Raw genomic sequence first — 12,623 nt, 5'->3', positions numbered from 1 at the left:
ACATTTATCTCCTTCTTTGCATATTTTACCTAGATTAATCACTACACTCAAAGTTACACTCATTTACAAAATATATTATAATTATATTTTATATAATTTTTTTTAAAAATAAAATCATCTTCAATTTATAAAAAAGTAAAAAAAATACTAAACATATTAAACATCTCATCTTAGTAATGTTAAGAAAATTTGGATAGATTTAATAAAGATTCAAAGAGTTAAACTCAAGTTATACTCAATCATATGTTTAATCTAAAATTTTTTATAATCATTTTAAATTAAAAAATACTAAATATATTATTATCTCATCCTTATAGTTTTGATGAAGTTTGAATAAATTTGGTAAAAAATAATAAATTATACTCAATTATAAATTTAATAATATTAGTTACACACATTACATTTTGTTATGATCACTTAGTAGTTTGAAGAAGCTTAGATTAGTTTGATAAGAATGCATTAATTACACTCACATTACACTCGGATTATAAATTATTTATAAATTTAATAATATCGACTCAGTCTGTTACGATCGGACTTAACTTAATTCGAAGTAGGTCAGTGATACCTAGATTAGACCAAATCGACTCGTGATTATGATTTAAAATAATTCGATTTGAAGATATTATTAAAAATATTATTTAATAAAAATAATTATGAGAGCTTCATTCGGTAAGAATCAACACTATGAGTTTTTTTGATAAATTATTTAACAAAAAATTATTTTATGAGATTTCATACTCCTTTGATAAATTGATATAATACACCACAATTTATTTAGGTGCCAAAATATGAACATTTATTGAATAATAGTAGAAACCCTCCGTCAAGATTGTCGGACTATGAATTGGCCCCTTTAACAAAACACGCAGTCGGTCCGCCGACAGGGTTCGCGTTCGTTCTTTTGAGAACATTCTAAACGCTTCTACGGTTTTCTCCGTACACGTCCACAGTTTCCACCCTAAACCAAGAAAACCACTGCCCGCCTTCTCTCCTCCTGCCTACTGCTCTCAATTTCAATCCACTTCCAAAAGCCAGGAAGAGCTCCTCCCAATGTTGGGTCGGTCGGTCACCGCGAGGCTCGCAAGGTCCGCCCGCGCGGTGGCGCACAACCGCCGCTCCTCCCCCCGCGTCCTATCCTCTCACTCACCGCCGCTCTCAGGCCCTTCCGCCCGCCTCTCCGGCGTCCCATCCGCGCCGCTCGTCGGAGGCCGCGATGCGATCGGGGTTGCGGGCTCCGTCGGGTTCCTGGGCAAGGGATTCACCTGCCGCCACTTCCGCTCCGCCACCCCTCTTCAGTATAACCTTGGCGGCTCCTCCCAAGAAGTACTCTCTCGCTTCTCATATTTGTAATTTTAGCTACTTTTCCATGGAATTTGTATGTTTGTCGGATTGATTGTGCTGTTTGTGTATCTGTTTTCCTTGTCATATTGTATTTGGGACGAGCTTGTCGATGATTTTAGTGTTTTTGTAACGACAAAAGCTGGTGTATTTGAAGCGCTATTGAAGCATTAGACATCATTAATGTATCAGAATGTAGATTAACCTGTTTATTTTACAATCTTGAGTTGGAGGTTCAACTAAACGACCATTGAAGCAGACATGAATATATGTATGTTAATGTGCGGTATATTGAAAGATGGAATCGGCTATTCGGATCTTTTGCTATCATCGAGTTATATAAAAAAATAATATTTTTAGTTAAATCAAGAATATTTAATTTTTTTTTATAGTTTCTAGAAAAAATATTATGTCTACCTCTACCACTTACTGCATCATTAACATTACTTGTATCTCTTTTAATTATACTATTTATACGTCTCCTTAGTTAGGCTTCTACTGTCTTAAACAATTCTCTCTCGTATTCTCCTTTATTGAAGTTATATTTAATTGTACACGAATGAAAATATTCTTATCTACCTTTTTCTATTAACTACACACATCCCTGTTGTTATCTCAGCTATACATTTTCTGTATATGTTGATTCTTAACCAGTTGAGATCCATAAATAATCGTTGGTCTAACAATTATTTTTTAAAAATTTTCTTTTAATTTAAAAAGTATCCAGCGATCAAACAAAATTCTTGACACCTCTATCTGTTTTAACCATCTGGTTTTTACTAATTTCATTAATCTCACCACTTGTTGAATAATCAATTCAATCTATCGGTAACCTTTTATTCATTCGACTTAATTATATACTTATTTTTTCTGTTAGTATTACTAAGGATCAGTCATAGTCATACTTAATTTGAAAACTTTGGTTTCCTAAGTTTGTTTTCGTAACTGAAGTTCAGAATTATCTCTGTATATGTACTGAGTAAATTTAGGAATTATTGTGGTTACATTATTTATGTCAATCATTTCTGGTTATAGCTGTTTTTTTGTCTATTTTTGTTTAGCTAGTTTACTCGGTGCTGTATGTATTTGGTTTCTGTTGCACAAGACATCTCTTATATGATTTGGATTTTACTATTTCGGGTTGCTAAATTTCTTACTACATGTTGAGCTAGTGAAACATCTTTTTTCCCCCTTAGGATTTAATTGTATGTTGTGAATTTCTTGAGCAGTGACTCATCTAATGGCACCTGAAAATAACATAGTTCTCCCATCAATCATGTTCTCCCAGATCAGCCAAGCAGGGTCCACAGAGATGGCATGGGATGGAATTATTGGTGCAGTAGATGCAGCACGACAGTACAAGCAGCAGGTAGTAGAAACTGAGCATTTGATGAAAGCCCTTCTGGAGCAGAAAGATGGTTTGGCTCGAAGAATTTTCACCAAATCTGGAATTGACAACAGTTCTGTGCTGCGAGCAACAGAAGAGTTTATCTCACAGCAACCCAAGGTGTTTTGGATCCTCACAGTTTGGTTTTCTCAGTTGGCACATTTGATCAACAGAAAGCTGATAAACCTTGTTATCTTGGCAGATTGTTGGTGATACAAGCGGGCCCATCTTGGGACAAAATTTAATAACTCTATTTGACAACACCAAGAAGTTTAAAAAGGAGTTTGGTGATGAATTTCTTTCAGTTGAGCACCTTGTCCTGGCATTTTGTGCAGACAAAAGGTTTGGTCAACAATTATTCAAGAATCTTCAACTCAATGAGACAGAGCTGAGGAATGCTATATTAGCGGTTCGAGGAAATCAAAGAGTCACTGATCAGAGTATGATGTCTGACTCTAATAGTTTTCTGGGTTTATGTTTATTTATCTAAGGTTGTTTTATTTGCTGCTGCATATATTAATATGGGCAGTTGCTCCTCTGTTGGTTGATTAAACTTGACATTATGTAACACTTTCTGTTCTAGTAGGAAAAAACTCCTTGTGGGAAAAAACTGCACTTGCATGTGTGCGGCATTTGAGGGTTAAAAGAAAAAAACTAACGTCGATAAAATGACACTTAACTTGCCAGGATGAATAAAATGGTGGTGAACCTACACTGAAATTTATTGTATGCATATGAAAGCAGAAAGGCAAGCATATGAAACACAGTTTTCCCAAATAAAAGTTATCATCCCCGAGAAACTGCAATAGTAATTCCTCAGTGGTAGATGCTGTCTTCTTCACTATGATTTACTTTTTGCTTCTTTTGTTAGCGGTGATTGATCTTGTGTAAAACCCCCCTTTTTCCACCATCACTTGATCACCAACTCATAGATTTATGAGGTACTGTTCTTGTCTGTAGATCCTGAAGGGAAGTATCAGGCGCTAGAGAAGTATGGCAGTGACTTGACAGAACTTGCCAGGCGTGGTAAACTGGACCCAGTTATAGGCCGTGATGACGAAATACGGCGTTGTATCCAGATTTTATCTAGGAGAACAAAAAATAATCCTGTAATTATTGGTGAGCCTGGTGTTGGGAAAACTGCTATTGCTGAAGGGTATAGCTCCTGTACTTTTTTTTCTTTGTATTTGGCAGAAATATATCAGCTAACTTTATTAGACATCAAGACACCACATGATAATCTCACAGATCTTACTGTGCTAAAATTTTAACTCGTTTATAAGGACTGTCATCAGAGGGATATGAAACAATAATTTCATGGGATCTAACCATTTGGATTCTTCTCCCTTGCAGATTAGCCCAGCGAATTATACGAGGGGATGTTCCTGAACCTTTACTGGATAGGAAGGTAATTGTAGAGTTTTTATTAGATCTTCATTCTTTCTTAGTTTTTCTGACTAGTATTAAATTTTCATGTGGTCAACTATGGTATCTGCACTTCATTGATAATTTTGTGGAGATATTATGTTGTTTCTGCCTTTCTGGCCATAACAATAATTGTCACTGCAGTAATATCATGTATTGTTCTAATACTACTGTTTTCTAGCATTATTACACTTTACAGAAAGTGTAGACATCTCATGGTATGAGGGTATGACAAATGTAATATGCCTCTCTAGCATGGCAATGTAAGCAAGGTATGGCAAAAGATTGCCTTGTTATGCTAGTTAGCATGCCCGTATGCTGGTTACGACTTCCAAATGTCACTAGCCAAAAATTGCCTTAGCCATATATTGGCATGTCTGGTATACTTGTATGTCGATACCTTTCTAGCATGATACAGTATGAGCTGTGTTATAATATTCAATCTAGCTCAGGCCCATTGAATGAAGCCATAGGTGAAGGCTGAGCCATCCTTGTTTTCAAGCATCGACTGAGCCAACTCAAGTGTGCTCGGCTAAGTTTGTTTACCCAAATTTGAAATAAGCACAATGATTGATGTTCTATGCACTCCTTCATTTCTCCTTCACTAGCATTGTGCACCGTCATTGACTGCTGCCTCCTTGTGTACTGCCATTACTGCTCCACTTTTGATATATTTGACAACCACTACATCTCCAGCTGTTTCCACCGTGTCTCTGCTATTGTTCATGAGAGATTATCACCCATTCAATCATTTCATCTTCTCGGTAGAGATGATGGTTGAGATAGGCAGTCCTGTTATGGGTAGGTATAGAGGAAGGATCATAGTGGTGCATCATATTGTATAAATTTGGTGATGAATCTTTTGTCTCAAACAAATGCCTCAGCCTCCGCTAACCGTATCCCAAGTGACCAGAACGAGACTGTTGTGATGACAAGGTTATACGATCGAGGCCAGTTGTTCTCTCCTTGCCTCTGCTTCATGATGTTGACAGTGAAGTGCAACATTGCCTCATTGACCACGAACATTTTGAGGAGGACGGTGGAGGGTTTGAGGCCTTGCTTAAGGGGCAAATCGTGGGTTATTTTGGCCAAGAGAGAAAGGATATCATTTGGCAAGTGATGTGGTATGTGGTGCAGGTAACCTATTTTTACCATCCTTTGATTGAGGGTCTGTGGAGGAAGGCAAAGGATTCTGGTGCCACCACTCTGGTGGCAACATCCACTTCGCTACCAACTAGTTTGAGAATGTTGTGGATCATTGCAACCAGCCATCATGCTTGGCCATTCTCAATAGTGTCCAAGCTGTTATGCAATAACTATGTGATTAAAATCTGATATCAAACGGACTTGGCTATGCCGAGCTTGGGTTCGAAGCATTTGGTTTGATTGTATTTGCACCTTAGTACTGGGTAGTTGAGCTGGCCTTCCATCCAGTCTGCCAAGTCTGGGCCTTTTGTGGGATGAAAACTTTATTAACAGTTACCAGTTCCAACAAATGATAACACATGGATACATCGTTTTGGGAAAATCCTTTCTTTTCTTTGTTCAGTGACGTCAAGGTTTTATTCATCCTGGAAACTGAATGACACAGACACTCAAATCTTCAAAAATTGAAGCTTCAGGACCTTAAGCATTCAGGTAGGAGCTTTCTGCTGCTGGCCTTTGACAGAGGGCAGAGCTGAAACCCTCATCTAATCTGTGTACATTATCATTTGTTATTCACAGTTTTTTCGTCCGGAATAATTTACTGGTCACAGGTAAATGTTATAATTTCTATATTCGACATGTTTAAATGTTTAAATGTTTTTTGTTTGGGTCCTTTGTTGTTCCCGTTCACTTTGAAGTCCTTATACATGTCCATGATGAATAACCATCAGTGACTCGATATACAAGCACTGGTGCTTGAATTTGTTAGTACGTCAATATCCCTATGATATTTAAGAAATGCCCATGGCTTGTTATTCTTAGCCTATTAAATAGGAACTAAGGTGTATTTGATGAGTAGGAAAGTATATTCGTTCTTCTCATTGGTCTTGATGGTCAACTCAGTAAACACAAGACATGACAATTTCCAGAATATTTTCCATTCTCTTATATTCTTATTTAACATAATTGTTTAGGTACAATATATATCGACTGATGTGTGCGATTCCTCTTATTGATCTCCATTCTCTTTGACAGCTGATCTCTTTGGATATGGGATCCTTGGTTGCGGGGGCTAAATTTCGTGGTGACTTCGAGGAAAGATTGAAAGCTGTTCTAAAAGAAGTCTCTGCTTCCAATGGACAGATCATTTTGTTCATTGATGAGATCCATACTGTAGTTGGTGCAGGTTTGTACTCATTTTTCATGTCCAACGATCATAATGCAGTTTCAAATGTTCCCCTTCTTCTTTTTTGTTTTTTGAAAAACAAGCAATTATATGCTGAAAATCATGTTGATATTCACAAATTTTTTTTCTCTCTGAATGAATAACTCTAGTCTGCAGTCAAAATCACAAAAAAAAATCATGCTTTCTTTTTGAAACTAAGTGCAGTCTGGAACAATCCAAACTTGGATTTGTGGAGCAGCATCTCTTAAAGAGATATGTAATTTCTCAGTAGATTTATTTGGTAACTCCCAAGGAGTAAGCAACACTAATCATTATTGACTTGTATTAAGTTTGATGAATATATTGGAGGACTTTTAACATTATAAATCATTTTTGGAAACTTTTGATTTGGTCTCAATAAATTATTCCTGGTAGAGGTTAACTGAACAAAACAATTTTTTTTTTTGGACCTATCATAATAATTCCTGAATTACCTTGCTTCCTAAACATTTTTGATATTTTACTCTGTTAAGCAACTTCTAGTGAACTGTTGAAGCTTCTGCAGCTGGTCTGTGAGAGCTTGAAAAAACTGGGGTTGCATTCAGTAAAACTAGCATTAGATTTTGAAGTAACACAAATATGACTAATGTATAAAAATGGGAAAGGATCCATGGAGACCGACATATTATTTTAGGAATTTTTTTTTTTTATAGTATATGCTTCTTCCAACAGCGTAGATTTTCCTCTGAAGGTCTTTTCTCTGTTAGTTAAAGTTATGCAGGATCAGATATGTTTTTGTTGAACATGGTTTTTTAGGCCTAGGGTACATTTTGTCATTCATATTCCTGGTTATGGTCTGTTACTAGACTTATAATAGAAGGTTTTCACAAATGTTTGAAGTTGTCTCCATGACTATTAATATAGGAAATTTTGTGTCGGACGGCTAGGAGCAAAATTTTGTGAACAATACTCTATATGTTAGTACATTGATAATTAATCAATCACTGCTTAAATTGTTTTAGATGAAGGTTGTTGGTTTTTGGTGACAGGCTATTTTTTTTGCTATATGGCATTCGAGGTGTTAGAGAAAGTGGCATATGATTTATTTTGCTTTGCCACTCTGTGCTCTACTGATGGAATTTTCACCTGACAAACTGACATATATGTATCATTCTTAGTTATCTTAACTTTTCTTTGCTCTACTGTGTACTGGGTATAACCATATGGCTACAACTGTATGTACAAGTTGATGCCTGATTAGTAGAAAAGAGTCAGGCGCAGGTACAAGCTAATTAGATTGCTAATATTTTTACTGTTTAAATGTTCTGTAGTTCTTCCAAATATCTTGATTTTGGTCATTTCTAGCTTTATACTTGGAACTTTGGTAGGTATTTGGTTTGACTAATATGTTATTTTAAGTAGAATTTTTGTGTAAGCCGATATATGCAATCTCACCCTAGTATTGGATTTTATATTTGACCCTTCTCATGGCATATGCATTATGGAAGTGTAGAATCCACTAAACCATTATGCCAAAAGATCCAAAATAAAAATCATTGCATGACAAACATGGAACACCGTCCTCTGATTTGTTGGTCCTTTGTCGTATTGTACAATACAGGAGCAACTGGTGGGGCAATGGATGCTGGTAACTTGCTGAAACCTATGTTAGGCCGAGGAGAACTTCGTTGTATTGGTGCAACTACCTTGAATGAATACAGAAAGTACATTGAAAAGGACCCTGCTTTGGAACGTAGGTTTCAGCAGGTTTATTGTGGTCAGCCATCTGTAGAAGACACAATATCAATACTTCGTGGACTTCGCGAGCGCTATGAATTGCATCATGGTGTAAAGATATCCGACAGTTCTCTTATTGCAGCTGCAGTTCTATCTGATCGGTACATCACTGAACGTTTTCTGCCCGACAAAGGTATGCTGATACTTTGCACATTGTGATGAAACATAATATTTTGGTTATAGCAAATTTTATATGGATGATCTTTAACATATCTTGTCGGTGCTTGTAGCCATCGATCTTATTGATGAAGCAGCTGCAAAGCTGAAAATGGAGATAACATCAAAGCCCACTGAGTTGGACGAGGTAGATAGAGCAGTGCTGAAGTTAGAAATGGAGAAGCTTTCCTTGAAAAATGACACTGATAAAGCATCTAAAGAACGACTAAGCAAGCTGGAAGCAGATTTAACATCACTAAAACAAAAACAGAAAGAACTAACAGAACAGTGGGAGCAGGAAAAATCCCTCATGACCAAAATTCGTTCAATTAAAGAGGAGGTAAGGTCCTTTTGGCCAGGAAAAAGTTGTTGAACTTACAGAATCAATGATCGTTATCATTCTAATTCTTTGATGTTACTGTAGATTGATAGAGTTAATTTGGAAATGGAAGCTGCTGAACGTGAATATGATTTGAACCGTGCTGCTGAACTGAAGTATGGTACACTTATATCTCTACAAAGACAGCTTCAAGAGGCTGAGCAGAAGCTTGCTGAATTCCGGCAGTCAGGAAAGTCAATGCTTCGGGAAGAGGTCACAGAACTTGATATTGCTGAAATTGTTAGTAAGTGGACTGGTATACCTATCTCAAATCTTCAGCAGTCAGAGAGGGACAAACTGGTCCATTTGGAAGACGTACTGCATAAGAGAGTGGTGGGTCAGGTTATTGCTGTCAGATCAGTGGCTGATGCAATCCGACGTTCTAGGGCAGGATTATCAGATCCAAATCGGCCTATAGCGAGTTTCATGTTTATGGGTCCCACTGGTGTTGGTAAAACTGAGCTTGCAAAAGCTTTGGCAGGCTACCTTTTCAACACAGAGAATGCACTTGTAAGGATAGATATGAGTGAATACATGGAAAAGCATGCAGTTTCCCGATTGGTTGGTGCACCACCAGGTTATGTTGGTTACGAGGAAGGGGGCCAGCTAACCGAAGTTGTCCGACGAAGGCCTTATGCTGTAGTTCTTTTTGATGAAATTGAAAAGGCACACCATGATGTCTTCAATATTCTATTGCAGCTGCTGGATGATGGAAGAATTACTGATTCACAGGGAAGGACTGTCAGTTTTACAAATACTGTTGTTATAATGACATCAAATATTGGCTCACACTTCATCCTTGATACTCTCCAAAACACACATGATACCAAGGATGCTGTGTATGAACTAATGAAGAAGCAGGTTCTTGAGTTGGCCAGACAAACGTTTCGCCCGGAATTTATGAACCGGATTGATGAGTATATTGTATTCCAGCCTCTGGATACTAGACAGATCAATCGTATTGTTGAGATGCAGGTATGCCCTTATGATTTTATGGTTTAGAAGCAGCAACATCTATCGCATGCTATATATCCTTTCATTTAACATGTATGACATGTAATTTACCGTGTTCATTAACTTATTTGTGTTAGGTGTTACTGATATGCTGCCATTTATGTTGAATTGCTAATTGATCCTTTGCTGTATCTTTTATTGTCATTGCTCTTTGGTTGATAGGCATGGTAATCACTTCGTAATGTAATTTTTTTTCTTGATCCTGGATGTGCTACCACACCCAGTATTTAACTATGTCACTCTGTATAGCTTTGCAAAATTGAGCTTATTCTATGGTGAATCTCTCATTTGGTGTAATGGCCTGTTATCTCATGAGCTTGTTACTCTGTTGATGCAGTTGGGGCATTTGAAATACAGGCTTAAACAAAAGAACATCTACCTTCATTATACACCAGCAGCAGTTGAGCTTCTTGGGAACCTTGGTTTTGACCCTAACTTTGGTGCCAGACCAGTGAAGAGGGTAATCCAGCAGATGGTGGAGAATGAAATTGCTCTTGGTGTTCTTAAAGGAGATTTCGACGAAGATGACTCAATAGTTGTGGATGTGGACGCTGATCAATCCCTTAAAGATCATCCCCCGCAAAAGAAGCTAGTTATAAGAAAGCTGGAAAACCTTCCCTTGCCGGATGTACTGGCAGCAAATGACTGACTAGGTTAATGCTTCAAGTTCCACTATACGATAAAACATTACTTGTTTGCTCTGCAGAAGTGTAGTCACCTCTCTTTTGTTTTTCTCCTTCAGTTTCTTCAGAGGCCATCCGAAGATGAATACATTTTCTGCTGGATTTAACTTTGCTGTCAACATTTGTATTTTACCAACAGATTGACAGATCCAATGGTTGTCTTACAAAATCCCCTTTTTTCATGCTGGCTTTCGTAGGTGTTAAACTTTTTGGATTGAATATATGGTTACCGGTGTAGTTGGTAGATTAAGATTGTTGTATTTGCATAGTAATCTCCTTCACCAAATTGTTATCGTTATTTTCATGGATTCATGTTGCATGTTTGTTGCAATATTTTTGAAAGTTTTGTGGATTAAATTGGTTTATTTGCTGACAAGTATCATATTCTTAGCATCTTTGAATTTGTATTCTCACCAACACTACCAGAATGCAGGAATTAATCAATTCTGCTGTTTGATAGGAGTGGTTCAGCGACGAGTTTTTGTATTAGTCCAATTGGAAGTCACTGTGCATCTGTCGAGGCCGGTCGATAAGTTTTCATAGAGGGGAGACCGGCCTATTGAAAATTATGTTCAGTCAAATTGGGTCAAAATTGACCTCATTAGATTTAGATTGGATTAGACCAATGCACAGTGGATTCGGATTAATATTGGAACCTCTACTTAGCGCAACCCATTCAAAGGTCTCAACAATCAAATGTGTGCATCTATCCATCCATCCATCCATCCATCCATCTCTAAATAGATACGCGTAGAAAGAGGTGTATTGTGCATGTCTTAGATCATGTGGTGTTGGATTGACTTGGTCTAACCCATTCAAATTGATCATTTTAAAGACTACGGTCGCACCGGGATGGGGAGGTGGTCGACGCTTCACGATCACGTGCATATCACGTGTAAGTTGTTACAGTAAGAGAGCGGCACTGGGATCTGGTCACGGCCAAGGGGTTTGTTTGACTCAACCGGGTACCAACTTCGTCGCTCCGCTGTGCGAGGCCTTGCAGAAACCCTGGAAGAGGGGCAAAGGAACTCGAGTGATCGCGTGCCTGCTTCTTCGATTCTCTCGTAATTCGTGCGTTTTCGGAGTCGCTAATGGAGGAGGAAGAGATCCAGAAAGCGGTGGCCGCTTACCTGAGGAAGAAGGGCTTCACGAATACAGAGCTCGCCCTTCAGGAAGAGCAGAATCGCGTCTCCTTTTCTTCCAACTCCGATCACTCAGTATCCAGGTAGGACGATCTTTCTTTGCCCTCATCTACGCTCGTTCTTGTTTCCGGAGGCTTGGTTCTTGAGGAATTGGAAGTGGTGCGATTTGAAGCTCAACATTGGCGCTAAATAGAGAATATGGATATTGAGAGTTTGAAGGAACTTCTAAGATTTTTGATGCACGAATTTGGCAAATACAATTATTTTTATTCTTCGCTTTAACGTTATTTTCTTCTTCAATCCTTCTGTTCTTGGCGGAGCTTGTTTCTGTGGTATGAATTTGTATATTAAGCTGGTAGGAGGAACCTGCTTTTCTTGTGTTCAATTCGGTTTCTTCGCTTTGCTAAATTTCGTCCACATCGACGTTGAACTTAATATCTGAATCCTTTTGGAGATGATAATGTTGCTATGCTTGTTAGTACCTGGTAGATGACAGATATTAACAGTTTTCTTTTCCAAATCTCTTATTGGTTGTTGAAATCCGATGATGCTATCTCCTTGTCTTTTGGGGTTGCACATCTTGAGCTACATTATTATCTTGAGTCCAGAGAAGCATATATAATATTTTCTAAAAGGACATCTTAAGATTTTCCTTGATGAAGAAACCTTAACATCAACACATTTCTTGTCTTTTGCGTGTACTTGTTTCGTATCTTATATGATTTTAATTGGTTAAAATATTCCCAACTTAGACAGGTGTATGGCTGTATGCAAACAGAATAGGTGCGATGACTCCTGGATGATTCTAAAATCTATCTTCATTTCTATGAACTAGCTGCCATGTTATTTTTATGTTTGAGTTTATAATTAAGTATTTTTTGACAGATTAGAGAATGGTCCAGTACGATATAGTGATGGTTATAGCAAGCTACGCTTGTGGGCCTACAGTTCACTGGACTTGTACAAGGTAAATCAATTGTATAGTTGA

The 12,623-nt window shown here is 37.6% G+C and overlaps 2 protein-coding genes across 3 annotated transcripts in view; both read left to right on the top strand.

The window, feature by feature from the left end:
* The first annotated feature begins 899 nt into the window (after positions 1 to 899).
* Positions 900 to 10,675, top strand: LOC135584776 (chaperone protein ClpB3, mitochondrial-like). Its single transcript, XM_065126521.1, has 10 exons — positions 900 to 1,326; positions 2,630 to 2,848; positions 2,931 to 3,168; positions 3,689 to 3,884; positions 4,082 to 4,136; positions 6,335 to 6,485; positions 8,086 to 8,394; positions 8,492 to 8,757; positions 8,842 to 9,771; positions 10,148 to 10,675. The coding sequence occupies exons 1-10, from the start codon at positions 1,054 to 1,056 to the stop codon at positions 10,457 to 10,459; spliced, it is 2,949 nt and encodes a 982-aa protein (XP_064982593.1). The 5' UTR covers positions 900 to 1,053; the 3' UTR covers positions 10,460 to 10,675.
* A 766-nt stretch (positions 10,676 to 11,441) lies between these two features.
* LOC135623492 (transcription initiation factor TFIID subunit 5-like) overlaps positions 11,442 to 12,623 on the top strand; it is a 28,325-nt gene continuing 27,143 nt past the window's right edge. For both annotated transcript variants that reach the window (XM_065126520.1, XM_065126519.1), the window contains exons 1-2: positions 11,442 to 11,718; positions 12,521 to 12,602. In XM_065126520.1, the coding sequence (XP_064982592.1) occupies positions 11,585 to 11,718; positions 12,521 to 12,602 (216 nt within the window). In that variant the 5' untranslated portion in view covers positions 11,442 to 11,584. The remainder of the gene's footprint in view (positions 11,719 to 12,520; positions 12,603 to 12,623) is intronic.

Source organism: Musa acuminata, chromosome BXJ2-9, assembly GCF_036884655.1.
Source record: "Musa acuminata AAA Group cultivar baxijiao chromosome BXJ2-9, Cavendish_Baxijiao_AAA, whole genome shotgun sequence".
Taxonomy (NCBI): Eukaryota; Viridiplantae; Streptophyta; class Magnoliopsida; order Zingiberales; family Musaceae; genus Musa; species Musa acuminata.
The sequence above is the reverse complement of the archived record's forward strand: the minus strand, read 5'-3'. Positions and strand labels throughout refer to the sequence as shown.